Source organism: Macrotis lagotis, chromosome 1 (genome assembly GCF_037893015.1).
Source record: "Macrotis lagotis isolate mMagLag1 chromosome 1, bilby.v1.9.chrom.fasta, whole genome shotgun sequence".
Lineage (NCBI taxonomy): Eukaryota > Metazoa > Chordata > Mammalia > Peramelemorphia > Peramelidae > Macrotis > Macrotis lagotis.
In genome coordinates, this window is record NC_133658.1 from 757,116,596 (window position 1) to 757,143,352 (window position 26,757).

Here is a 26,757-nt window from a genome sequence, read left to right on the forward strand (position 1 = left end):
ACATTTTGAAAGGAGTTTACAGGCATGCCCTAAACTTACATCATTTAACAAAATTATCTGCCTTTTCCTTATATGCCATTACTCTCAGAGCTTGGTATGTTATTTTGCACATTTAGATCTTTTGCTATCAGTTTTATGTCTGTGTGATGTTGGAACCAACCTCTCTCTCTCTCTCTCTCTCTCTCTCTCACACACACACACACACACACACACAAAATGCTTTATGCCAGGAAAGTGCTATCTGTGTTTATGTAAACGATTATTTTTGCTGTTCATGTTGAATAAATAACCACATGTCTGTGACACCCCATCTCCCAAAACATCCATTTTTCAAAGATTATCTTCTGAATTAGATGTGATGGATAATAAGAACTACCTAAAAACAACCTTTTCCTTTAATATGTCAGATTTAAAAATTAGCCACCAATATTTATTAAACATTTCTTATGGGTCAGGCACTGCTAAGTGCTGAAGGGAAGAAGAAGAAGAAGAAAAAGAAGAAGCATATACATACACAACACATAAAAAGAGGAACAACTCCTCCCTTGCCCTCCCCCTTCTGTGCAGGCAAAATGATCCATGAGGAGATACATATTAGCTTTGTGTTTTTTGTGCTATATTGATACTCTGCATGAGGTAAACTGGGCCTGCCACTTGAGAATATCAGCTTGTAGAGAGGACAGGGTTATACCATCCCTACGTGTCTTGGGGGCAAGTCATTAATATTAAACGAGAGTTGGAGGAACTGCAGTTACGCAGCTTAGCTTCTGTGAGGCAGTTAATTTTCTTGACATATTAGGTAGTAGATCTCTTGGGACCCCTGGAAACTGTATGAAGGTCCCCAACCTCAGTGACAGAGGGTCATTCATCCAGGAAATCTTCCTTCAGCCCTTTACAAACTTCTGCCTATTAAGAGAAAAGGAAACCAGTAAGTCACCCTTCAGGACCACAGGATGTGAACTGGGCACCTGTGTTAAGGATAGATTTATGTTCAGGCCCAGATATAAATTGCTGTTTATCTGTAGCCTTCATTGTTAGTGATTTATGACAAGAACTTTCCTTGCCTTCAAATACCTCAATCCTGAAATAGCTGACCTGGCACCAGTGGGTCTTGGGCCCTGCAGCATTGTTCTTCTTGCTTATGTTTGCCTCCTAATGGGATTTCTAGGCTGTTTTTGACCAAGTCTGCTATAAGGCAGATGATCTCAGCCCCACACACAGAGAAGCCTCTCTCCCTCTCTAGCTGAGTTCTTCCTTCCCCCAGGCGGAGCCAGGCCACAGATGTCTGCTAACAAGAAGCTTTCTTTGTTTTCAGAGTTTGGGATGCTCTGACGGACAATTACATCCCTTCACTTGGGGAAGACTGGAGGGACCCAAACATCGAGGCTCTGAATGGCAACATCTCAGACACTGAGGTACCTCTCTGGGGCCTTGACAGTTATGAATGGGGTTTGAGGAGATGTTGATTTCATTAGGTAAAATGATCCCCAACATAAATAATTTGTATTAGTAGTAAACAACTTCTAGTAAAGACTGTCAAACATTGCTTGAAGAAGGGGTGGGTGGGTGGTGGGAATGCTGATAGAAAGGGTGGGAATGGAGATGTGATAGTTAAAGAGTGGCTGCTAGTTATTAGGAGTAGCTATTTTTAAGATGTATTCAGAGAACCAACATTATTGATCTCTGTAACACAAAACATGAAGTGAATAAGTCTGAAGTGTAGGAAATCAGGCAAGTGTTACAGGCGATTTTTGTGCCCAGGTAATGAAATTCCCTGGCAGAAATTGTAATGCCTCCAGTCCTCCTATGAAGGAGAACAGATATTATCTCTTTTCCCACTCTTCCATCAAAAACATACCTGGTACCAATTGCTCACAATTATTCTGCAGACATGATCTTAGTCCTGGAGCAAGATCTTATGTCCAGATTGATAATAGGGATATATTCTTCAGGAACTCTGGCTGGAAGGCATTTGAGTAGCCAGACGAGTGTCAGACACTTTAGCACTGAAGAGGAAGGTGGTTTGACAAACTGAAATGAAAATTTCAAGAGAGTTGGGAAAGTAATGTACAGGAATCTGTTGTGAGTCTTTTGTACAGGATGGTAAGAAATGAAATCCTTCTAGGGCCAAGGTGAACATCTCAGCCAAAGCTACATAAAGAAAAGAAAAATGCTTATTGGCTTCATTCACTTGACTCCCTGAAAAAGGTCACTTTTCCTTAGACTGGTTCTCTAGATTTTGCTGTGAGAGAAAACAGATGTGGCAAACTTTAAATGAACTGAAGAGTTTCATCCTGGTCCAGGTTTCTTGGTGCTATGTCATTGGAAAATCCATTTGGAAAAATTCTCCTTACTAGTCTACTGTTTCTTTAGTTACCTGTCCAGAATGAGTATTCACACAGCCACAGAAATAATTTTGATTTATATCATGCTTTCTAGTGTGCAAGGTTCTTTCCACACCTCAATTTCCTGAGATAATGTAAAAAATATTATTTTCCCCTATGATATGAGATTTAGTGAGGTTAAATGACTTGCCTAAGCCTGCACAGATATAGTAAATTGTTATTTAGGCCTTGGACCCAGCAGGTCTTCTGACTCTGAGTCTGGTGCTCCTTATACCATATCACAGGTAAGCATGTTATTGGGAAAGAATGGAATTTGCTTAACTCCTAAAAGAAACCCAGACCTCAGAAAAGTGATTTCTTCATTCTAGTGGAGCTTAGCTGCTCTGGGTCAATGATTTCAGTGCTTCTAGATTTCTATTAACCTGTTTGATAAACATCCTGTGGACTGAAAACTAGATCCTGCTTCAAGCACTAACTCTTTATGTGACTTTTGGCTACTTTTTTTTTTCTCTAGGCTACAATTTTTCAGTGTCACTAGAGAAGATGTAAGGATACTTTGGTTTCCTTAGTTTCCCAATGCCAAGTACAAAGATTTGTAGTGAATTTGTTTTCTGGAATTAAAATCAAACCCATCCTAGTGCTAAGGCAAATTCTGCTTTGTTATCTCTTTTGCTAGCTTTCTTGCTCAACCCTGGGTCAGGCTCAAGGAGATACAAGACAGCTCTTCAAAAGAATTCTAATTTATCTCCATTTGCAGATGTCCCTCAGGAGTAGTCACATTTCAGGGTGAATAGAGTGACCCTGAGAAAGATGATCTTGAGGCCCACACAAAATTCCTTTCATGTAGGGTAAAGAAAAAGGTAGTTTAAGTGAATAGAGAAAAGCTGCCCTCCCTCCTCTTTCTTCTTCATTACTTGGCTATCTTTGACCCTTGTTTCATAGCAGACAGAGGTTGACTTAGAAGGCAAATCAAAATATATTTTGTCTTCTTCAGGGGACTGAGCAGCCAGCTGATCCATTGTAGGACTGATTGGGGTGGGGCAAGTAAGATTGAATCTAGAAAATGATCATCTTTAAGGAACTCCCTTTGATGTTCCATTCTGTTAGAATAGGATGGGTATCCCTCTGGCTCACCCAACTCAAGCATCCATGGATCAGTCACCAGGAAGAGAAAGATCACATTGCTCCTTCATGGGCACAATGACACAAAATGAAAAATAGATCTTGGGCTGAATAGCTCCATGGGACCAAACTAGTATCTTTCCTTTGTCACTTTTGGCATTTTTAACCTTGATAAGAATTGTGTAATTTTTTTTTAACTCTGAAAAGGTATATGCCAAGGGACCTGCTATTTGTGGCAATGAAATAGAAGGTAAATTTGTGTAAAAAGACTAAATGTGCTTTAGAGATGAGTTCTTTTTATAAATGGAATGAACTTTAATATTTTCCAAAAAAATATCTTTACTGTACCTCTTTTTTAAACATAAGTATTCAACCCAGGATGATTTTATTAGCATTATTACAAGCATAGCAATTTGCATTCAACTCTAAATCTTCCAAATTCCACAGTTTTAATGAAACTTTCCTAATCAAAACAAAAAGGGAAAAATGTCTGACTGAAGTAGTCAGCCTGCCCCCAAGCAGACACTCTGAACTTCTAGTCTTAGCTCTGGGAAGGTATTTCTTAAGAGCTTGAATGATTCTCCTTGGAAGAGAATATTTTATTTCAGATTCTTTTGACTTTAGATATTGTGGAAATAACTTGCAAGACTCCTCCCATCCCAAAGAGAAATTCAAAGTCTTAAAATTTTTTGATTATTTTTCCATTTTAATATCACTTTCATTTCCATATTACCTTTCAGCCCTCTCAACCCAAAGAGCTACCTCCTGTAACAAAAAAATTAAAATAAATAAGAAACAAAAGCAGTTCAGCACAACTATACAACATACTAATCAAGTCTGACAGTATATACAATGAAGAAATAAACACAACCTCTTGATGCCTGAATGTTTTTTTGGTGTATGACTACATATTAAACTTAATTCCTGTGATCTATTTTTGGGTAGCACAGATAAGGACAGAAAGATTCCTCAAGACCCTTTTTACATACTGAAATAAAAATCTAATTCAGTGCATTTCAAAGTCACGTTTTTACACATGAGGCATGTACTTGCATATTAGAATTTTCTTGTTTCCCAACTTTCTACCTTCTAAAAAAAATTGCTTCAGGAGTCCAGGGAATCTGCTCAATCTGTGAGGAGTTAGAGGGCTAACTGATGAGTGGGTGAAGCATGAGCAGAATCAGATTGGAAGGTAAATAGAGAGGGCAAGAAAATGAGAGCCAGATAGGACTGAGGAAGAACCATAGGGAGTAGGGGCTAGATAAGTGATAGAACACAGTAGGGGAAGAGTCTGGATATTAAGGAGAGGAAATTATGTTATGAAGAGTAGTTTTCATAAATTCTATTCCCTGAATTCTTAAAAACAATACTGGAAGAAAAAAAAGTTACTACCACTCTCTCTTTTACAAAGAACTGCAAGTACACATCATATAGTCCTAATTGATTTTCACAATCTCTTTCCTCAAAACTTGAAGATCAGCCCAGTCAGGTTTCATTTTTCTAAGAAACATAATGATCATCCTTCCTGCTGTATAGCCCCAAGTACATTAACTTGTATACCACAAAGAGGACCCATCCTTAGAACCTCCCTCCCTGCCTTCAGCAGAAAATTCAGAAACACAGAGAGAGCATCTTAGGAAGGAAGGGAAGTAGCATATTTAAAAGCTACATCATTAGTAGCCAATTATGTAAAGTCACTGTAATTGGCCACATTTAAGAAAATGTAAACATTGCAATTATTTATAGATTTTATGCCAAAGGTTTTTCAGCATACAGAACTGCAGCTGCTGTCACAGGGATATGAGAATCAAACTGTATCTCCCAGCACGGTTCTGACTTTCACCACAGGACTTTCTGGCCCCAGGAAAGCTTTGCCATGTGAATACAGTTCTGAGCAAGCCATGGTCCTGAGGAGTTTTGTTCTGCTTCATGGAGAACTGCTGTAACCAAGAAGCTAACACAGGTGGTGGGGTTGGCAGAGAGAGGAACATATGGGTTAAACAGCAGAAATAGATGTCACCATCTGGTTCCATGGTACTCCCATCTCAGCTCCTCAAAATTGGCCCACACTCTCACTGTTCTACCTATTAGCCAGGCTTGGGACTAATGGGTTTTAAAGCAAAAACTATTTATTTTCATTCATATAATATGGCACTGGATTTAAACACATATATATGGATGTGGATTTAAACATATATATATATATATATATATATATATATATATATATATATATATATGTGGTTTTTAGAAGATCAAAGTTGCCATACAGTGCCAAATTAAATTAGGTCTTGTCAGATGATGGGTATAGTCCAAAAAATGTAAGGAAGCATGAGAGACAAATAGTAGGTCCACTTAGTCTGAAATTCTTTTTTTTTTAGGATGAAATTATTCTTCTATGTTATCAGATTAGCAGGCCCCTAGCTCCCTCAATTTTAATCTCTACTTGCTGATTGGTTGTGTTATTTAGAGAGTCATTGTTGTGTAAGAGTGTTCCTTTCTGATGCCATCCAAAAAGAATGACTAGGGGTGTGGATTAAGGCTCTGGGGAGCTGAACTGAATCTATAAGAAGGGGGGGGAAAGTATATGAGTTGTTTGTGATATTAAGGAATACTTCTTGCCTAGGACTGTGGAATTAAAGTGAAAGGTAAAGTAATTCCAGGGAGGATGGGAAACATCTAAGCCTTAGAGGTAGAGTAGCTTGCCCAGTGTAAAGTTGCAAGGGTGAAGTGCTACCTGAGTTGGTTTGATGTCTATTATGAGGGGACTCTTGAGGGAGTGCTGCTCAGGAAGGATTTTTAAAAGAACTTAATTGTCAAAGTCTGAATTGTTTATGTAGTTGTGGAAAGTGATGGTTTAAATAATTGGATTTGAACAGACATTTCCAAAGAGGTTATGAGTTATGGAGATTGGAAGCTGTTCTGCTGGGGCTAAATTGTGTCCCAAAGTATTGCTGCTTCTCCTCCTCAGGAATTCTAGTAATTCATCCTAGTTACCATTTGGAAATAAGGATAAGAAACTCTTTGAATTGGAATAATAAAATCTTAGTTCCTTGAGGTCAGTAACTGTTTTTCATTCTATTTGTGGATCTCCATCAGATAGTACAGTATACACACATGGTAGGCACCGTCATTTAGTAGGCACTTAATATATTCTCAATGGAGTTGATAGTATACAGACGAACTCTGAGAAATATGTTAGCCTTTGGTGAGTTTTTGTTTATTCAGAGTTGTTCTAATTCATTTGAACTTTGTTCTGAGCTCTAACCCTTTACAAAGCCATAAGATACTGAGGTGTCATGAGTTTTTTTAGGATTATATTATCCCAGAAACACAAAACAAATAGAGTAAGTGAGTTTTTAAAATGTTGTTTTAGTTGTAGCTTAGTTTGACCTTCATTTTATGGTCTTAGGTTACTCAATGACTTATCCCATGTGGATTCATTGCATACTGCATCCCTCTGTCATGACACCACATCTGGAATCCAGGAATACTATGGTGGGTCAACACAGTCTAAAAACAAGAGGATTTGACCCAGGGGAATTCCTTTCCTTCCCCCTTTAAAATTCCTTTCCTTTCCCTTTAAAAATATTAATAAAAGTGAAATCTGGTGAGAAGCTCTCAGAATGAAACTATTCAGTAAGGTAAGTAGTTAAGCCATGATGTAGGAAGTAATTGCAGCATCATCATCTTGTGAAGACACTTGGGGCTCTTTAAAATGCAGGCCTAACATTTTCAGTTTATATTTTTGAGATGTTAAAATGGTTTCAAGTTTTGTGGTGGGAGAGGAATCTGATAGCCATAGATCATCACCCAAGAAGAAATTGTTTGTAGTCAAGAGAAAAACTGTCTATCTTCTTTATTAGAAGAGCCCTAACCACACTACTCCTCCCCCACCTCCTTTTTTTGACTAGACTGTATGCTGCATGATGGGGGTGTGCATTTGTATTTTAATGAAGCAGCAGATACTTAAGTGTCCCTTATTAAATGGTGGACAGACCAGTTGGGAAAGTATGTCTCTCTAATGACCAATTGGAATTCTATTTGGGTTTATTCCTTCAGATTCATGAGAAGGAAGAGGAAGAGTTCAATGAGAAGAGTGAAAATGACTCTGGCATTAATGAGGAACCTCTACTAACAGCAGATCAGGTACATGGGTCCCTCTACAGAGATTCCTGAGGGCTTATTCTTCTGGGAGAAACTTGCTGAATTCAAGGTCAGAGGGGGAAATTGTACTCTGGTGGTACTAGCAGAGCTTTGGAGTTAGAATATTTGACTTTAATCAATTAGAGATCAATTAGAGTCAAAATCAGATCTTCTAACTTTAAAAAGGCCCTGCTAATTGTATCTTGGACAAGTTACTTAAATCTCTTTATGCTTTGACTTGTCCGTTGGAGGCATGCAGTAAACAGAAATATGATATTGAAGTTTGATTCATATAGAGGCAATTATTGTTACTAGTCAGACACTTTCTTTAATTCATTTTGTCCTCTCCCCTGTGAGCCTCTGAACTATAAATAATGGAAAAAAAAGGATTACTAAGGGAAATTCTCAATATTTGGTTGAAGGAATTATATTTTAGGTTTAAAAATTTAATACTAAGGGAGGATAGTGATTAGCCTTAAGAGTCATTAGAAGATGTTGTTTCTCAAAGTGGGGTCTGAGAATAAATTTTGGACTAGAAAGTATCCTTTAAGAGAAAAGTACAAAGACTATGGGCAAAAGGTAGGTGTTGTCTTTACCTTTACCTGTGATAAAAAATGAAGGAACTAATGGGGACCAGGCAAGGAAAGAAAATAAGAACTTGGAGTTATTAGGGGGGATAGTTAGGTCTTAAAAGTTATAATTTGGTTAAGGAGGATGACAAAAGTTTAAAAATGGAAAAGGGAACTGTGACAATTAATTAGATGCCAAAATAAGATCTTTATTTGGCCAAAGGTAACTCCTAGGAGAAAAAAATAACCAGAAATAATTTAGGAAAAACATGGCTTCCCTGACCCAGGGATCCCCCCCCCCCCCGCCTTTGAATGTATCTAACATTTTTGTAGATCAGTCTCCTTTTCTGCATATTCTGATACCTTTCAAAAAGATCTCAGTGATTTCTTTATATATTCTAGCCATAGCAACACATTACCAAGTTATCATGTTCTCTCAAAGGATGATTAATGAAACTTATGCCTAGGGTTTACTGAACCTTGAATTTTGAAATACTCTTCAGCATGATAGTTCTTTATGACAGATAAGTCCTCTTGGTTTCATTTCCTGTAGACTTATAGCAGTAGTCCTAGGTTACAGGCCTGAAGTAGAAATACTGCTGCTTTCATAAACCTGAACAGGAATATAAGTTGGTCATCCAGTTTAATTTTGAATGTAGCACTGTTCACTAAAAGAAACTGCATTGTTTTTAGGCCATGGAAGTTCATTTGTTAGAATAAGGAGTAGGAATAAGTAATCCTTGTTCTTTTTCTTGATTGAGTGAATAAATCACATATCTGTATCTTACTTCTTACCTTTTAAGCAGCAGTGTATGTCCAATTTGTGATAATTTTAGCTCTTCATGTGCAAATTGCCAGATAAGGCATTTATAAAAGCATTTTTTCCCCATCCTATTGAGTTCTCATACTATATCGAGGCAATGGTTACATAATTGATCCATTCACTTTGTTTCTGAGATTTTCCTTTCCTCTTTTCATTTATAAACAATATAAATAATAGTCTTCCATCCCAAAGACAGAGCTAGTGGTGTCTGAATACAGATTGAAGCATGTTTCTCATGACTATACATTTTTTATGTATATCAAGTAACTTGCTTTCTCAATGAGGGGAGAGTGGGAGGAAGGGAAGGAATTTGGAACTCAAGAATGTTGAAACTTGTTTTTGAAGGTAACTGAGGGGGTGGAATAAAATAAAATAACATTTTTTAAAAGTGGTCCTTAAGAAAGTCCTTAAGATTCCTTAATCTCTTGGGGGATTCTTCTTTAGCACCTGCCATGGTAAAAACTCTCCCCTAACAAGTGTTTCATCTGAGGCTAGTAGCCAAGGTTTCACTTAAGCTCAGAAAGCTCCATTTTAACTTTTTTCTGACTCTAATATTTCAATTGCTCAGGAAAGGGTTTTGGTCCTGCTTCCCTCCCATGTAGGTTAGGTCTGGGTATATAATCTTCTTCTTTACTTTAAATGTTTTCCAGCCTCTCAAATGCACTAGGAGCATTTCCTTCAAGTATTACAGTAACTAATGGACTGAATCCTACTCTGAAGTTGGGTGTGTAATATATTAGAAATAAAGTGCTCAGTGCTTTGAAGTAAATGGTCTCTTCCAAGCAGACCTGCTTGGTTCCTGAGGATTATAGTTCCAGTAAAACACTCACCTAAATGGTCTTCTTGGAAAAGATTATTATCCCAAATGGACAAGTACTTCATATTAGAGGAGAGAATATTGAAGTCCCTCTAGACAAAGAGCAATTTTTATTATTCTTTCCATATGAAGCCATCAATAATGTTTTATGAATTTTCCAGACCATCTAATTAGAAACCTCTTGGACTCATCAAAGTTCAGATCAGCATATCAGCCCAGTCAGCAGTCATGTCAACCTGATAACCCCTGTCTGTGTCCTGGCTCCTTCCCAGGTAATTGAAGAGATTGAGGAGATGATGCAGAACTCCCCAGACCCTGAGGATGAAGAGGAGGTTTTAGAGGACGATGATGGAGGGGAAACATCATCCCAAGCAGATTCCATTCTCTTACAAGAGATGCAAGCATTAACACAGACCTTCAACAACAACTGGTCTTATGAAGGTGAAAGCTGCAAATGGGTTGGAGCAGGGACCTGGGGTTCAGGAAGCCAGGGTATTGTCACTGAGGAGGGCCTGAAGAAATCTGGAGCATCAGAAGCCAGGTGTGACAGAAACTTCTTACCCTGCTTCAAGAAATAAACTAAGATTAAGATACTTGAAAAATAAAAACAACTATACAAAATAGAAGAGGCAAAATACTGGAAGAGGAAATTTACCAAAGGGTGATTGGAGTAACATAGTGTAGTAGAAAGAACACTGAGTTTGGGGTCAGAGGGCTATGTTCAAAATCTGACCCTGCTACCTATTTGACTTTGGGCAAAGATTTATTCCAAATCTCTGGAACTCACTTTTCTCATCTATAAAATGAGTTCTAGGGTTCTGTTTCAGCTCCAAATCTTGTGACTTCATGATAAGACTACAGAAGCAAATTAGGTAGAACATTGTAAGTGATCAGTACAGTGTGAACATGCTACCACCTTTAAAGATCTGAGTTTCAAGTAAATGGTATCAGATATGAATAATGAAAAAACTGACATTATAACTATGCTATTTGAAAAATAAAGTTTGGATGAATTATTAAGAAGTTATGGAACATGGAAAATGTAAAATATAGACAAAGGCATATTTGGAAATAAATTTACCAGGTTTTGGAAGAGAATACAGCTTGAAAAATTCAGGAAGATGTATTACAACAAAGTGGATAGAGTGCTGGGCTTGGAGACAGGAAGACCTGAGTTCAAATTCAGCCTTATTTGCTTCCTAGATAGGTGACTGATCCTTGATAAATTATTTAACCCTTGTTTGTCTTAGTTTCCTCCTTAAATGAGAGGGTTAGACTTTATGATCTCTAGCATCCTTTCCAATTCTAAATCAAAGATCCTTTGTTGTTATTTTTGAAATTATTTTTATCATTAAATATTTTTCCAGTTACACATGAAAAAAAAATTTTGACAGCCATCTGTCAAAATGTTGAGTTTCAAATTCTCTCCTTCCCCCCAGTCCTCCCTTCTTGATGATTTTTTAAGTACAAATATGGGAATGAGAATAGATACTAGCCGGAGAAAGAAAATAAGGTATATGAAAATGATGTGGTGTAGTCAGAGGGAGAAGAAAAGGTGTGTAGTCAGAGGGAGAAGAAAAGGTGTTCTGGCAAATGTTATAATGATGGGCAGATTCATCCAACATTGTCAGACTGACTGTCTGACAAAAGTGACCAACACAAATGTCATATTTAAAATCAAGTCAGAGGGACGGCTAGGTGGCATAGTGGATAAAACACCAGCCCTGGAGTCAGGAGTACCTGGGTTCAAATCTGGTCTCAGACACTTAATAATTACTTAGCTGCGTGGCCTTGGGCAAGCCACTTAACCCCGTTTGCCTTGCAAAAACCTAAAAAAAAAATCAAGTCAGAAATCAGAGAGGTGTAAAAGACTATAACCCCCACACATCAAAATCAGTGTTAGAGTCATCAAAATCAATGACTCTAACCAGCAGGAGCCAGAGTTGTAACAAATGGAAAGACTATTCAGATGAACAAAATAATTTTGTCTGCAGCAATACTATAAAAAAAAAATCAGCCCCCTAGCATGATGCCCAGGCACTCAAATATTGTAGCAAAAGGACTAGGAAGCGGCTGAAATACACAATTAAATGGCAAATATGGAAATTGGATGAGGGCTTAGAATAGCTTGATAAAATACCTGGAAATTAGTTTAATTTACAAGAGATTCAAAAAAAAGTGAGGATGAATTTAGAAGGAAACAAGTTGGAGAACAGGGGAAGAAAAGATGACAAAAAAATGCAACTTTACAAATGAAAAAATCTAAATGGAAAGTAAGTTTAGCTTTCTCCAGTCCCCCCTTTCCAAAAGAAGATAGCAGAGTTTGTGCCACCTACTGACCAGATTTTTATTGTTTGTTCCACCTAGAGTTTTAACTCAAAAGAGCAAAAATAAATGGTAACAGCTCTCTGTGATATCTATGGCCCTATGCTGTAAATTTCTCTAAAGGTGTGTACTATAAAAAAAATCTATACACACACATCTATATATTTATATATGTATGTATGTATGTGTGTGTATGTATAAATGTATTTAGAGAGAGAGAACAGAGAGAAAAGGAGACCAAGTCAGAGCGATACAAAGGGAGAGACAGAGAGGAAGAAAGATATATATATATATGGAGAGAGAGAGAGAGAGAATCATTTCACTGATGTAAGACATTCCCAAGTGAAGAAACTTCTTCATCAGGTCAGTCCCTTCTCTGCAATTTATAATCTTAGAGAGTTATGTAGATAACGTATAAACACATATACACAAAAATTAACACACCTATAGTTTAAAGGAGGCTTCAGTGTCACGGAAGACTTCAAGTGGGTTCTGTGTGTTAAGCTATATCTTGGTCAACCCTTATGAATGAACAGCTCTCCCACATTCCTTCTTAATGTGGAATCTGGATTAAGCCAGATAAGCTTCCTTGATTATTGTTCATTTGGACATCAGTGATATTGAGGAGGCTATCTCCAAAGATTTTACTTCCCCATTATTTTTTAATCTATTCCCTTCTTACTCATGCTTACATGACCCGAGTTCAGGACTCTATCCTGGATTACCACAATAGCCTCTTTTTGGGGGGGGGCAAGTCAGTGGGGTTAAGTGATTTGCCCAGGGTGACACAGCTAGGTAATTACTAAGTATTTGGGCCAAATTTGAACTCAGGTCCTCCTGACTCTGGGACTGGTGCTCTATCCACTGCACCATCTAGCTGCTCCCACAATAGCCTCTTAATTGATTTTCCTACTTTCTGCACTCTCCTGTCTCCAGTCATCAATAAGCTTTTCTTAAACTCCTACTGTGTTCCACACACATACTAGATATATACGAAACAGATAAATGTGAAACAGCCTATCTTCAATTTAGTTGGTGCAACCATTATCCTAAGGCACAAATCTGACAATGTTACATCCTTGCTTTAAAACAATAGCAAACTTCTATGGTTCCCTATATTAAGTTGAAATCTTAGCCAGATAGTCTAGGCCCTCCACAATTTGATTCTAAACTATCTTTCCACATTAATTTTATATTATGGAGTCTTCATTCAACTTAAGCTGTACTATTAGCTGCTTTCAGCAACTTCTCCATTTGAACAATCTCCCTCCCTCTCTCTGTCTCTATGTCTCTGTCTCTCCTTGTCTCTGACTCTCTGTTTTGGTCTTTGTCTGTCTGTCTGCCCCCCCCCCCATTTTTGCCTCTTAAAACCTTTATCTCCCGGATTCCATCTCCTTCATAAAGTCTTCCCTGATGTTCACAGTGGTTCATTCTCTCCCTCAAGTGGCAATACACTTATAAGTAAACCACGGGGCAGTATCCTCTAGTATGTTCTCCAGCTGTAAATCTAGCCTCACCTAGTAGTGGTATTTCCCACCTTGCCTCCGTTAGGACTAGTTTGGGAAATGTGTAGATCGTACTGGGCTTTTTTCTTACAGGACTGAGACATATGTCAGGGTCCGAGCTGGGTGAGCTGTTGGATCGGGTAGAAGGTGCTATCCGCGATTACTCTGAGGAACTGGTACAACAGCTTGCCAGGCGTGATGAGCTGGAGTTTGAGAAGGAAGTGAAGAATTCCTTTATCACTGTACTTATTGAGGTCCAGAACAAACAGAAAGAGCAGAGAGAGCTGATGAAGAAGAGACGGAAAGAGAAAGGGTTGAGCCTGCAGAGTAGCCGAATAGAAAAAGGGAACCAGATGCCCCTCAAGGTGAGTGAAAAATCCTTGTAAAGGAGAAAAGTACTAGGTGTCAGATTCCTAACCCTAGCTAACAGAGGAGGTTGAGCAGCTCCATTCATCTGTAGAAATCCAGGTCTTAATTCAGCATTCTAGTAACTCTGTTTTTGGCAGGTATTCATCATGCATTGTGGGCAGAAAAAAGAACAATATATAGCCTCTGATTTCAGACAACTTCCCATCTAGTTGAAAAGATAGTATATATACAAGAGAAAATGAATATCAAGTGTAATACGGAATGTTCTTAACAGATGTACCTTGAGAAAAATGAATATCCAGATTTGGCATTTAATATATAAATAGTGAAAATCTATTTCAGGATCCTGGGTTAGTATTCCTGGCCCTGGAGCAGCTAATAGCCCTGGCTTGCCCTTTCAGGCCAGGGTATGAATTCATTCATTATCAATGCTCCCGTGAGATCTCGAAGGTGAGAAGTGAGCTGAAGGCTGATCAGTACCTTGACGGTATTATTTGTTCCAGTGCTTCTATGTCAGTGCCAAGGAACTCCTTCAAACCTTATAACAATGGTTTCTTGGTTCTATTTTCTGTCAAAGAGCCTTGTTTCATCTGACCAAATTTTATGGAAGCATTTCATTTTTTTTTTATGCTTTACCTGTTCGAGAAGATCTAAAGGAAATGAGGTCAGAGATTCAAAGTACTATGTACCGAATGAGATTGGGGAAACTGATTCTCTGAAGGTAAAATAGTTATTGCTGTAGCACACAAATCTACTCAGGCTTGATTTGTAGTTCTAGAGTGACCCAATGTCCCAATGTACATATTATCCACAGAATAACATGTGGAAGTATATAGTTCTTGTGATTCAAGAAGGACTCAGAAACCTTTAGGGTGGGAAACTCCAAGGCTCAGAAAAGCTTTTGCCTATCTAGAGTCCCTTCCTTTTCTTTCTCAGCGCTTCAGCATGGAGGGGATCTCCAGTATCCTGCAGACTGGTATCCGGCAGACCTTTGGCAACTCAGGAACTGATAAACAGGTATGGGCATTATCTCTAACTGATTCTTTTCTGGCTTCTGTAGCTTCATTTCCCTGAACAAAGGATGAGAACTGTAGATTATTCAACAGTGCCTCTACATCATTTCTCTTTCCTTTAAGAAAGACTATTCCTCATCAAAAACTTGATGAAAGTCATAAAACATAGGTGCCACATAAAATGACAGTCAAAACAGAATAGAGAATAGACCCAAAAGATCCCCATTTTCTGAGATTTAGATTCCATATAAGACTTATTCTCTACTATGTCCCCTGCAGCTTTCCCAAGGATCCTACTGGACCTTCAACCCGCCCCCCCCCCCCACTAGATATACTTAAAATTCCAAAATCATAAAATCTTATTTCTTTTTCAACTCCAGCTGGTCATTTTTACACTGGGGGGTACAACCTAGATATCTTTCTGGATAATAAGGATTGGAAATCAGATTTAAAAAAACAGAATAACTTATTTGTCTTAATTTTTTAAATTAGAATAATTCTTATCTGATTTTTTAGACATTAAAATAACTGACTTGCCTGACGTTTAAAAATTAGAATAAGTTATTATTTGTCTGATTTAAAAAAAATTAGAATAAGTTCTTATTTGTCTAGGGTGTGGACCAGATGACCTCTCAGGTTCTTTACCAGTCTTAACTATCAATTAACTGGGGCTCCTTGGGATGCTGGTTTTGTTGCAGAGTCACCAATAAAAACCAGCAGAGGGAGCATATCCAGCACTCAGAATTACTGGTGTTGTTGTGTATTGCTTTCCTGTCATTTTTGACAAAGGAATCATAGACTATTGAACTTTAAATATAAAAGGAATTTTAGAACAGATCTGTCCTAATCTTCTCTTTTTAGGTGAAGACTCCAAGTTTCACAGAGGGGAAGCTGCTAGCTCAAGGTTACACAGTTAGTCAATCCCAGAGAAAATAAGAGCTGTCTGTCATACTACACTTTGAAGCAAAAGGAACTGCCCCTAGCCAGAAATAAAGTATTAGTATTTTCCAAATGACTAAAGGTACCTGGGAGAACTATTTTGTTTTCTAATTTAATTTAAATCATTTGCTGCTCAGAGTACTCCTAGAATGCAGTAGGCACTTTGGATTCTGAGGACCTGGGTTTTAATTCCCACAGTAATATTTTAAAAGCTTTGTAACTGTGAACCCAAGTCCTCATTTCTCCCAAGTCTACTTCCTCATCTCTGAGTTGGTGACAAGAATGGTTACACTGCCTCATAGAGGTATTGTGCTTTACAAAACTTAAAACATTGTAGAAATGTGAGTTACTATTAATATAGCAAAGTCTTCATTTATCTTCTAGGAGAGATTTCTTCTACCTTTCTGCCATCCCTATAATACAGTTTTAGTTGTTGTTGCTGTCTCTACCATGAGTCCCCCCACAAGTTGAGAGGAGTAGGGATGGTTGCTTAAAATAACGTTAAAAAGACCTGAATTCAAATGTGGACAATACTGACTAGCTGAGTACTTTGATCCAGTCTTTTAACCTCCCAGAGCCTCAGTTTCTTTATAAAATGAGGGAGTTGCATTAGGAACCCTTTCAACTCTAAATCAATAATCCTGTGATTTCCAACTTTCATACCTCTCTTATGTACATTTTCTTTTGTGTTCTGTAATTTAAATCATAGGTCACATTTCCCAACTAGATTATAATTCTGTAAAGGCAAGCACTGTGTCATTTTCGTCTGGAATCTACTAAGCAGGAAAGTGCCTTGGACATAATATAAATGTGTACTGAATTTAAATGATATAGAGAAGATAGCTGTATGAATTGGCCATCTATCCTTGAATCCTGCACCCCTGAAAATGGAAATGAAATTTCAAAATAGATTCCTGAAAAGAGGGGGATCTGTCATTTTATCATTTCTGGATTTGAATTCAAATCTTGACTATTTGAATATGTATCTGTGTGGTTGGGCAAGTCACTATACCTCTCTGGATTTTCCTTTCTTCATTTAAAAAATGAGGGAGTTAGATTAAAAGAACTCTCAGATCCCTTCCCTCAAAGTTCTAAATTTCTGATTCTTTGATCCCATTGTGAGATTGTCATACTTCCAAAGTACTAAGCTTTATCTAGGAAAAAAAAATCTGTTCTAGGAAACAAATAGTCCTAAGACTATAGAAGACCTCTGAAAATGTTCTCTCTCAGGTCTCATTCCTCCTGCCTGACTATTGTCTTAACTCCCTTTTGTTTCCTTTGCAGTATCTGAACACAGTTATCCCCTATGAAAAGAAAGCCTCACCTCCATCAGTGGAAGATCTGCAGATGCTGACAAACAGTAAGTCCTTTTCTACCTTCTCTGTGACCCCCTACTTTCAGGTAGCTCCCTCTGCTTCAATGCCTAAAATTAGGATAATCAGAAGAACCTTTTCATCTATTTTCATCCTTTTAATCCATTGCCTGTAGGAAAAAACATCTTGCTTGGGAGGTGTTTCTCTAGTTAGTACCTTTATTCAAACCCAAGCAATCCATGGCTACTGTGTCTCTCAGCACCTGGAAATTTTCTCCCTTACCAACTGTCCTTTCCTTATATGGAATACATTTAGCTGATCCATTGCCAGTTCTCCCATCTCTCCTCAGTAACCCCTTCCCCCAAAAGAACAGTGTGAAGAGCTCTCTGTTCTTTCTGATGGAGGAGCTGTCCATCGGGAAAGGGCAAGGGAGAATAGAAAGGAAAGACTCATTCTTAGGGAAGACAAGGAAAGAAAGTGCCTTTATTTTCCTTTTCAGCAAATGGCTATGTCCTCTTTGAATCTACTTTCAAACATTCACAAACATTCACAAACATTCTGAGCTGCAGGAGGAAACAATATGTCATAAAATAGCCTTTTGTAGGCAAAACAGATTTATACATATCAAACATTAACCCCCCCCCCCAAAAAAAAGGGCTTGTTTGGGAGTTGGGAAAGGCATGGTTTTAGCCACTAATGCTAGCTCCACTATTTTAAGATTAGAAAAACCCAAGGCTGAGATGCTGTGACAGGCTGGGTGGATTCTGGAGAGCCTTCATCTCCCTGGCAACGGTGTTCAGGCTGAGAATGATACAGAGTAGGCTGCCTCCCTGTTGAGGCAGTGAGCAAAGTGGGAGGGGAGTGAGCTTTGTGATGGTTTGATACCTCAGGGCTTTCTCAGGAGGAGAGGAAGAAAAGAGGAACTAGCTATCTCTTCGGCAGAGGAAGATGCCTGCTGGGACCTAGTGCTAAAGGTGACCAAACGTTTCCGATTATATCAGTTTGGAGACCTAAAGCAGGAGGCTCCAGTGTGAGGGAAGCTCCGATACAGAAGAAAAATAGACACATCTTCAACTGAAGAGAAATCAACAGACATCTCGTCCTTGAGAATCTGGAATTTTCATTTCAAAGTTCATTGTTGTTGTCTTCTATAGTTTTTAAAACTCTTTTTTCTGCATATGTATTCATAGAAAATATTTTTTGAGAGGCAGGAATACAAACATGTATAGATGTATGCCTGCTTTTGTGCTTTTAGGAATTATTCATTTTTGGATAATCATAGAATCTGAATTGGAAACTGTAGTCCACCTCCTTATTTAACAGGTCCAGCATCATATTGATCATGTCTTGAACCCAGGTCAATTCTCAATTCAGTCCAACAAGCATTTAGTAAAAAAGCCTAATAGGCATTGGAAACACAGAGACAAAAAAAAAAAGGCCCCTGCCCTTAAAATCTTACATTAAACTACAGAAGATTCCCATTTCCACTACATGCAGGTGTGTATTGATATATGTTTAACAGGTTTTCTGAAAAGTATGAGGCATTTTTAGATTTAATCTACACTGTCTACCTTTTCTCTATCACTTTCTTAATTCTTGAAAATCAACAAAACAATATCTTAAGCCTTTATTTGTGGTGCTTGCCAATTTCTGAGGTGTAAATGCTCACACTGAAAATATAATAGTCCTCTTCCTTCTCTAGCCAGTTTAACTAAACTAGACCCAGCAGAGCTCTGATCATCCCTCAACAGGAGCTTAATAGTTCTAGATCAATATTCATCATAATTTAAAAGAAAAAGAAATCAATTCATTACCTATAGTAATGGATCATAAGAAATTAGGAATACGATTCTTATATATTATGTTTTTTAGGTTTATTTGTATTTTCAGCAAGTTCCTATGCTTTAAAAACTTCTTTAGATGAGGGGATCATAGATTTAGGATTAGAAGGAACCCTAAAGATCATTTTACATAGTAGTAGCAAACTCAAATAGAAAGAGATCCCTGCAGACTCTTAGAAAATTCCAAATTAACATTATCCATGTTATATAGAGCACTCGACTTGGCATCAGGAAGACTTTTCTTCCTGAATTCAGATCTGCCTCAGACACATATCAGCTGTGTAACCTTGGGCAAGTCTATTTGCCTCAGTTTCCTCATCTGGTAAAATGAACTGGAGAAGAACATGACATTTCAGTATCTTTGCTAAGAAAACCCCAAAATGGGATCACCAAGAGTTGGGCATAATTGAAATGACTCAACAACAACAAATGTTGTATTTTAATTTTGTGAAAAATATTTCCCAATTAAGTTTTAATCTGGGGCAGGGGGAGTTTGGACTTCACTGAGTTTGACACATCTGATCTAGGCCAGTCCCTCCCACCCCCTTTTACAGATGAGGGAATTGAAGCACAGAATATGAAATGACATTGATTTGCTGTGATGAAATGACATTGATTTGCTAATGATGATAAAGAGTGGTAACTTTTATATTTGAACCAATTGTATAAAAATCCTATTCTTTGAGCAGCTTCCCTCATGGGAATGTGTAAATAAGTCTCCTCTTTGTTGTCCTTGAATCAAGGAATCAGAGGTCAAAGATTAATATAACTGCTATGATGGTACAGCTCATCTCAATTTAGAATTTTAAGATGGTAGCTCTGTCAATCATTATTGGCCAAAGGACATCTCTGTATTCATGTTCAGTGGAGATCTGCTTTATTTCTGTCATTGATTTTGCACATATTTTCTTGATAAGCATTCCAAGTTGACACAGTTGAATAAAATACTTACCTGACAGCAGAGAGCAAAAGTGATATATATAATATGATATGACATGATAAATAAGCAAATAAATAAATAAACAAATAAACAAATGAATGCCTAAGTTCAAGCTCCCTTACTAGATGGGGAGAGCTCAGGTCTTGTTCTCAACCTACTATTAGCTCAAACCACCACTTCCACCCTACTCTAATTACTCCTGTCTCAGCCTCATTTGGAGGTTCTCCCCTTTTGATCTAAATTCCATTTTATTACCTTGAAACTCAGCAAAAAAAAGAGGAGGCTACAGATTGCAAAAATTCCTGGGGAATAAAGGCAGAAAGTCCACCACTGTTATTATCCCCTCTTTTTCCAACTAGTATGTTCCCCTTTTGAATATAGCCACCTTCCTGAAAGATTTTCTGCAGTAACCTTTTTTGTTAGGAAAACTTTTTGCAATATTTTTAATTTAATGGGATGTCTTTCTCAATTATACACTTCCCCAACTGCTCATTCCTTCCTTCCCAACTATCTTATATTTAACTACTTTCTATTTATTTGCATTTACTCTCTTAGTATTTATTCTGTATATACATATGCATATATGTGTATGTGTGTGTGTGTGTGTGTGTACACACACACACACACACACACACACACACACACACACACACATTTGTCTCCATCATTAGCATATAACTTTCCTAAGAGTTAGGCTTGCTTCATCCTTTACTTTTGTGACCCCAGAGCCTACATAGTGCCTGGTTCTGCTGGTATGCTTAATAAAAGCTTGCTGGTTGATTAAATATTGCAGAAGTAAAAATTACCAAAAAACTTAGGCTAAAAATTCCTTAGGTTATAAATCATCTCACTCTTTGGAGTAGTTCTCTCTACAAGCAACTTGTCTAGAGGGAACCCTGCTTTAGACTTCTCTTGTTATCTTCATAAATCTAGCCCTGTGCTGGCCAGATTGTAAATGCTTAATAAATTTAACTTGGTTTTTGTTTTATGTCTTTTTAATATCATTGTAATATTTCCTAGTGTTTCTCCCTCCCCATACACCTACCTTGAGATCCAAAGATATACCTCATATAACAAATAGCATTTGCAAAAAGAAAAAAAAAGGGAGGAAATCAGCATTATTTATCACTATATGAAAAAAGTCTGCAAATAAGTTCAATATTTTTTCTAAAGTTTGTGGACCTCCCACCTCTGAGAAGTGGGGCTAGTGTCATCTTAAAGCTCTTCTTTTAAGCCATAATGTTACTGAATCTTAGAAAAGAATTTTTAAAATAACTTAAAGTAACTAGGCTAATTTTTAAGGATACCTGCTGAGTAGATATTCAGTGATTAAGAGTTTATTTTTGTTCATAGCTTGGGAAATAACCTATAAGCTTGGTCTAAGTGCCTTTTTGGGTGGCTTATTAGCATGGGGAAAAGAATATATTGGAATTATCAGTTTATTCTCTTAGATTTTGGTTAATGTACAGGTTTTTTGCATGCTATTTTATAAATCTATTTTTTCACTTATTTGACCTGCACATCTTCCAAGCATAAACATAATTTATGTATTTGTCATTTAGTAGTAATAAAGTATTTGCATTAATGCATTATAGGAACAAATAGGTGGACCTAGAGTCAGCAAGACCCGAGTTCAAATGTGACCTCAGATTCTAGTTGTGTAACCCTGTGGAAGTCATTTCACCTGTTTCCTTCAGTTTCCTCAAACGTAAAATAGGAAAAATAATATCACCTACCTTGCAGGGTTATTGTGAGGATCAAATTAGATAATAGTTTTAAAGCACTTATCACAGTACTGGCTTATAGTAGGTGATATGTATGTATACTGGTATATTCATAAATATACATGTTTGTATGTATAGTTTACATAGCCATTCCCTTGTTGCTAGTCACTTACATTGTTTTCAGTTTTCCTATGATACAACCATCATTGCTTTGGATATCACTTTATATGCATTTTTTTTTCTTTTTTGGGTTATTTCCTTGGAGTGTATCCCCAAAAGTGGGTTACTGGATCAAAGGGTATGAACCCTTCTTAGATCTGGTTGCATACTGCCAGATCACCCTCCAGAAAGCCCAAACAGGTTTATAATGCTTCCAAGCATGTGTAGATGGATGTTTCCCTGAATCTCTAACTTTGGGTTTCATCTTTCTTATTTATTTCTACTGGAGTCTTAAGTAGATGATGGCACCCTTAGGGTATTTAAATTTGCATTTCTGAGACATTTTTGTATTTTAGAGTTCAGTGTTAGCTGCTTATTTTTAAGTAAGCTTTTCCAACTACTTTAATCATTTAGGATAGCTGATTTGTGACAAAGGGAACATCTTTGAACTTTAGTGGTTAGATATTTAAGCACTGCTTGTGTTTTCATAATCACTGGCCTGTCAGCCATGGGGAGGTTGGTCAGTTTGTTTGTTGGATAATTGGCCTTAGCATGTCATAAGTCAATGTCCTGCCCTATTTCTATTTCCTTTCTCCTAGTTCTCTTTGCTATGAAGGAAGATAATGAGAAGGTGCCTACATTGCTGACGGACTACATTTTAAAAGGTAAGAATAATAGCCCCATGTCACCCTGAGCAGAAGAGTTCCTCTGGGGATCCCTTATGGCTTCCTGTCCCTTGTCTTTGAAACTAATCTGAGGTTTCTCTAGAACTCAGCAAGGTGAATTTGTTCAGGAAGAAAAGTCCTGAATAAACAGGTTTTACAGAGACAAAAGCAGGTTACTCTTAAGTATTCAGGCTTCTGGGTAACTGAGAAATAGATCCTGGCTCCTCTTAATTACAGGATGAGGCCAAATGTAGAGTAAATAAAATAAGAAACAGTTGGGGGAAATTGGCCAGAAGAGGACATATGGGTTCCAAGAGTGAGGGCGTTCTAACTTGGAAAAAAAAGCGAAGGCTGACTTTCACAATCATTTTCAAATATAAAGGAAAAGCAAAGCAGGACAACATTGTTTTCTTGGTGAGAATAGGTTGAAATTATAGTTGAAATAATTTTAATTTAAATTTAGGGAAGCATTTTGGCTGCAAGAGTTGTAGGACAATGGAACAACTTTTCTGAGACTGGGGCATCTCTTTATGGGTTTTATAGATGTGATATCTTGCAGAGCTGGTTAATATTAGTTCGGGGAATAGTTGTTAGCTAATAGTCTAGGGGACCTCTTGAGGTTCTTTTTGATCTAAAATTCACTGAAATGATAAATTTATAATTAACTCTTTTAGAACTCCTGTGCCTAATCAATTATTAAATTTTCAGGTGAGAGACAGAAAACTGTGTTCCAAAAAGTTTGTGACAGAGTGGAATAATGGACTTGAACCTAATAAGATGAAATTTAATTAGAATAAATGTAATGCCCTCCACTTGGGTATAAGATGGGAGACATACAGCGAAGTAAAAGTCCATGTGAAAGAGATGGAGGAGAGTGTAGAAGGAAAGGGAATAATAAATCAAATATAAATTAAGAGTGTGATATGGAAGCTGTAAAAAAAAGTCCAATGTGATCCTAGACTGTATTAAGAGAGGCCCAATGTACAGAATGAGGGAGGTGAAAGTCCCACTATATTCTGTCCTGAAATTTTGCAATTGGAATTCAGATTTCTCCTGATAGAGTAGAATGGTGATTCTCTGGGGTGTTGCAGAATAGAGTTCTCATGGCTGGTGTTTGCCAGCTTGATTAGAGTTGGGCAAGTCCTGATTATATGTGTCCTGATCTATCTAATGTTCTCTTCTCTAGTGCTCTGCCCTACTTAACCTTGCCCTTTGGAGCACCCCAGCTGCAGGAGGTAGCTGGGCAGGAGAGTCATTCCATCGCAGGGACTGCATGACACCATGTAACCTCCGACGTGTATTTCAATGTGTATAGCATAACCTGGATTAAACATGAGCAAACGTGGGATCCTTTGCTGTTGGCTTCTAGTCCTAGTAATCCTTGGATGCATGAATGAGGGGCAGGGCTAGTGACGTCTATTCCTCTCTGCCTGGGTCGGAGGAAGACAGATGCTTTTACCACTGACTATGTATTCTGGCTCCAGCCCTCAAAACACAGCTTACATTACGAGACTAATTTTGAAATAAACACTCATTTAATTAACCCTTGTCTTATTTATTGAGGCATTGTTCAAATTTCTATCTTTTCCTCTCCTCTCCTCAATCCTAAGACCTCTGTTCTAGGAAGGTCACACCATTGGCTTTTCATCCTAGACAATATATACCAACACTGTATTTGGAAACCAGGAAATACAATATAGTGAGGATCTATATGACATATATGTTGGGATAGAGGCTAGAAAGGTAAACACCATTTTTAGGTTAGCCACAGAATCACAAAGGCAGTGATATACAATAATAATAACATTTTGCTCTTCAGTGACTTTGTGGAGAATAGCATACCATATTTTTCAGTACCTCATTCAAAGGCAGAGGAAAAAGATTGCCCTTCCCTAAGTTTTTACCAAAATGTGCAGGTGACATAAAACATGATAGCACTGGTTCACTCCTTGGTTTGCCACAGGCAAATACCCTTTCCAACCCTAGAATACATTTTCTATAGGCAGTCAGCTCTGCTTTTCCCTTCTCATAAGTGGTTATTGCATCTCCTACATAGTGCAGACTCCGCCTCTTCCTAGTTACCCTGGGTGACCTCTAGAGAAGTAGTTTCTTCAGTATTGATTCCCTTCCTGTATGCTGCCTCCCTCCTCTTCTTGCAATCCTAAAACTTCAGAAGCTCTTGACTTCAATTTGCCACCTATAACATCTACTGGGATAGTAGAGAAGGACTAGCCAAGTATGTTTTATGTTCTCAATGGATATACACATGCAGATCTGACCTTTATCCTAATCTTGATTCCATAAATCTAATTTTCCTGACCAGAATCATCTTGATAATATGACATGAGCCCAGAGAACTGGGTTTTATTTCTATACTTGTCACTGATTTTACACCATGGGCAAATAACTTTATCTTTCATTTTCTCATCTGTAAAACAAAGAAGCTGGATTGGATAACATTGAAGTCTTTCCCAAATCTAACATTTAATAATTCTATTTCTAGTTCCTATCTCTATAACAGCCAGACTAAATTAATAAGAGTCATGTGCATCAAATTTCCACAGAGCAATCTCCAAAGAACCATTGTTTTTATTCCATCAAGCAACCTCAGGAGAATGTCATAAGTTACCCATATCCATCATCCAGAATGTCAGTCCTGTAAAATCACTTGAATGCCCAAAATGACAGTGCTACATTTCACTTAGCCAGAAACACTGTTTACCTGAGACTTCTGTAGAGCAGGTAGTATTTCCAGCTAGATTTTCCATTGCTCCCCCTGCAGAACACAATGCATCCATGAGAAAGCTTAAAGAGGGAGCTCCATTCCCTTCCCCGATTGCCCTGGGACTTTGCAAATGAAGGCAATGTAGTACTATGCAATGAAGACTGGACTTGGAATCAGAAGATCTGGGTTTGAGTCTCAAATCATGCTTACTAGCTGTGCGACCTAAGACTAGTCATTGACTTTGAATGATATTGGATGAACCTCAGTTTCCTCATGAACTAGATATCTTAGGATGGTTGTGGGAAAAATCATTGTTAAAGAAGGGTGTGAGGGAGAAAATGATCAAAAAGTAAGAAAGCTCAATAAGAGACTCAAAGGAAATTAATTTTAAAAGGATCCAAGAATAAAATCCCTTGCATGATGCACAACATATTGTCAAGAAGTGGAATACTAGTTGGCACAGTAGATAGAGCACCAGCCTTGGAGTTAGGAGGACCTGAGTGTTCAAATCTGACCTCAGAGACTAAATAATTGTTTAGCTGTGTAACCTTGGGCAAGTCACTCTTAACCCCATTGCCAAAAATAAAATTTAAAAATTTTTTGAAAAAAATTGTAAAATAAAGCAGTTTTGTTATCAGAACATGTTTAAAAGGATTACATCCTATTCTGCTAGAGACTACACAAAACTTGTTTGAATGACCTCCTCCTTCCATTCTACAGCAGATTGAATACACAAAGCTCAATTACCTTTATTCTGGTTAGACTTAATTCACAGAGCCCTGCAGCACAATGCTTTCTTTGTCTGGACAAGATGACCCCACAGAGGTTGCATACCACTCACAACTGGTGACTAAAGGTCTAGACCAACTTCCTTACTGGGAGAGACTGCATCCCATTAGTTCATTCAAATGCCTTCCCTGCTCCCCAAAGGCTGCTATTTCGGTACATACTCTAAGAAATCCTGGAAAAAAATTTAGAAGCCAAAATCTGTATCCCAGGATGCTGAAACTACTACCACAAATGCCAATCAACTTTTTTTTTTCCTTTCTATTTGGCTATTTTATCTCCAACCTTGCAAACCTGCCCAAGGTAGAATTGCCCTGATATCTCTAAGACACTACTTAGAGATATTCTGCTAACAGATGCAAGTTGAATTTGGAAAGTCTAATTAATACAAGGGAGGCAAATATGACTTCCTAGATATTGCTGAGACTTGGTGGGGTAGCACCTGTATACCCATTTGAGAGGGTATGTTTTATTCAAAAGGAAGAGTAGAGGTAAAGTGGGTTAGGGTGGATAGAGTAATATTTTACAGGCTGTCCCCAAAGCCTTGGTGTCATTTTAAGAAGCTTAAAGCTGCACCACGACACTTGGGACACCCTGTATCATGAGAAGATACATGAGTAAATCTTAGAAC

At 37.8% G+C, this 26,757-nt stretch overlaps 1 protein-coding gene across 3 annotated transcripts in view; it reads left to right on the top strand.

Annotated features, from left to right (window-relative positions):
* FEZ1 (fasciculation and elongation protein zeta 1) overlaps positions 1-24,158 on the top strand; it is an 87,235-nt gene extending 63,077 nt beyond the window's left edge. For all 3 annotated transcript variants that reach the window (XM_074216403.1, XM_074216404.1, XM_074216402.1), the window contains exons 3-10: positions 1,316-1,415; positions 7,530-7,616; positions 10,095-10,263; positions 13,746-14,017; positions 14,958-15,038; positions 17,258-17,333; positions 22,550-22,615; positions 23,802-24,158. In XM_074216403.1, the coding sequence (XP_074072504.1) occupies positions 1,316-1,415; positions 7,530-7,616; positions 10,095-10,263; positions 13,746-14,017; positions 14,958-15,038; positions 17,258-17,333; positions 22,550-22,615; positions 23,802-23,818 (868 nt within the window). In that variant the 3' untranslated portion in view covers positions 23,819-24,158. The remainder of the gene's footprint in view (positions 1-1,315; positions 1,416-7,529; positions 7,617-10,094; positions 10,264-13,745; positions 14,018-14,957; positions 15,039-17,257; positions 17,334-22,549; positions 22,616-23,801) is intronic.
* Positions 24,159-26,757: the final 2,599 nt, after the last annotated feature.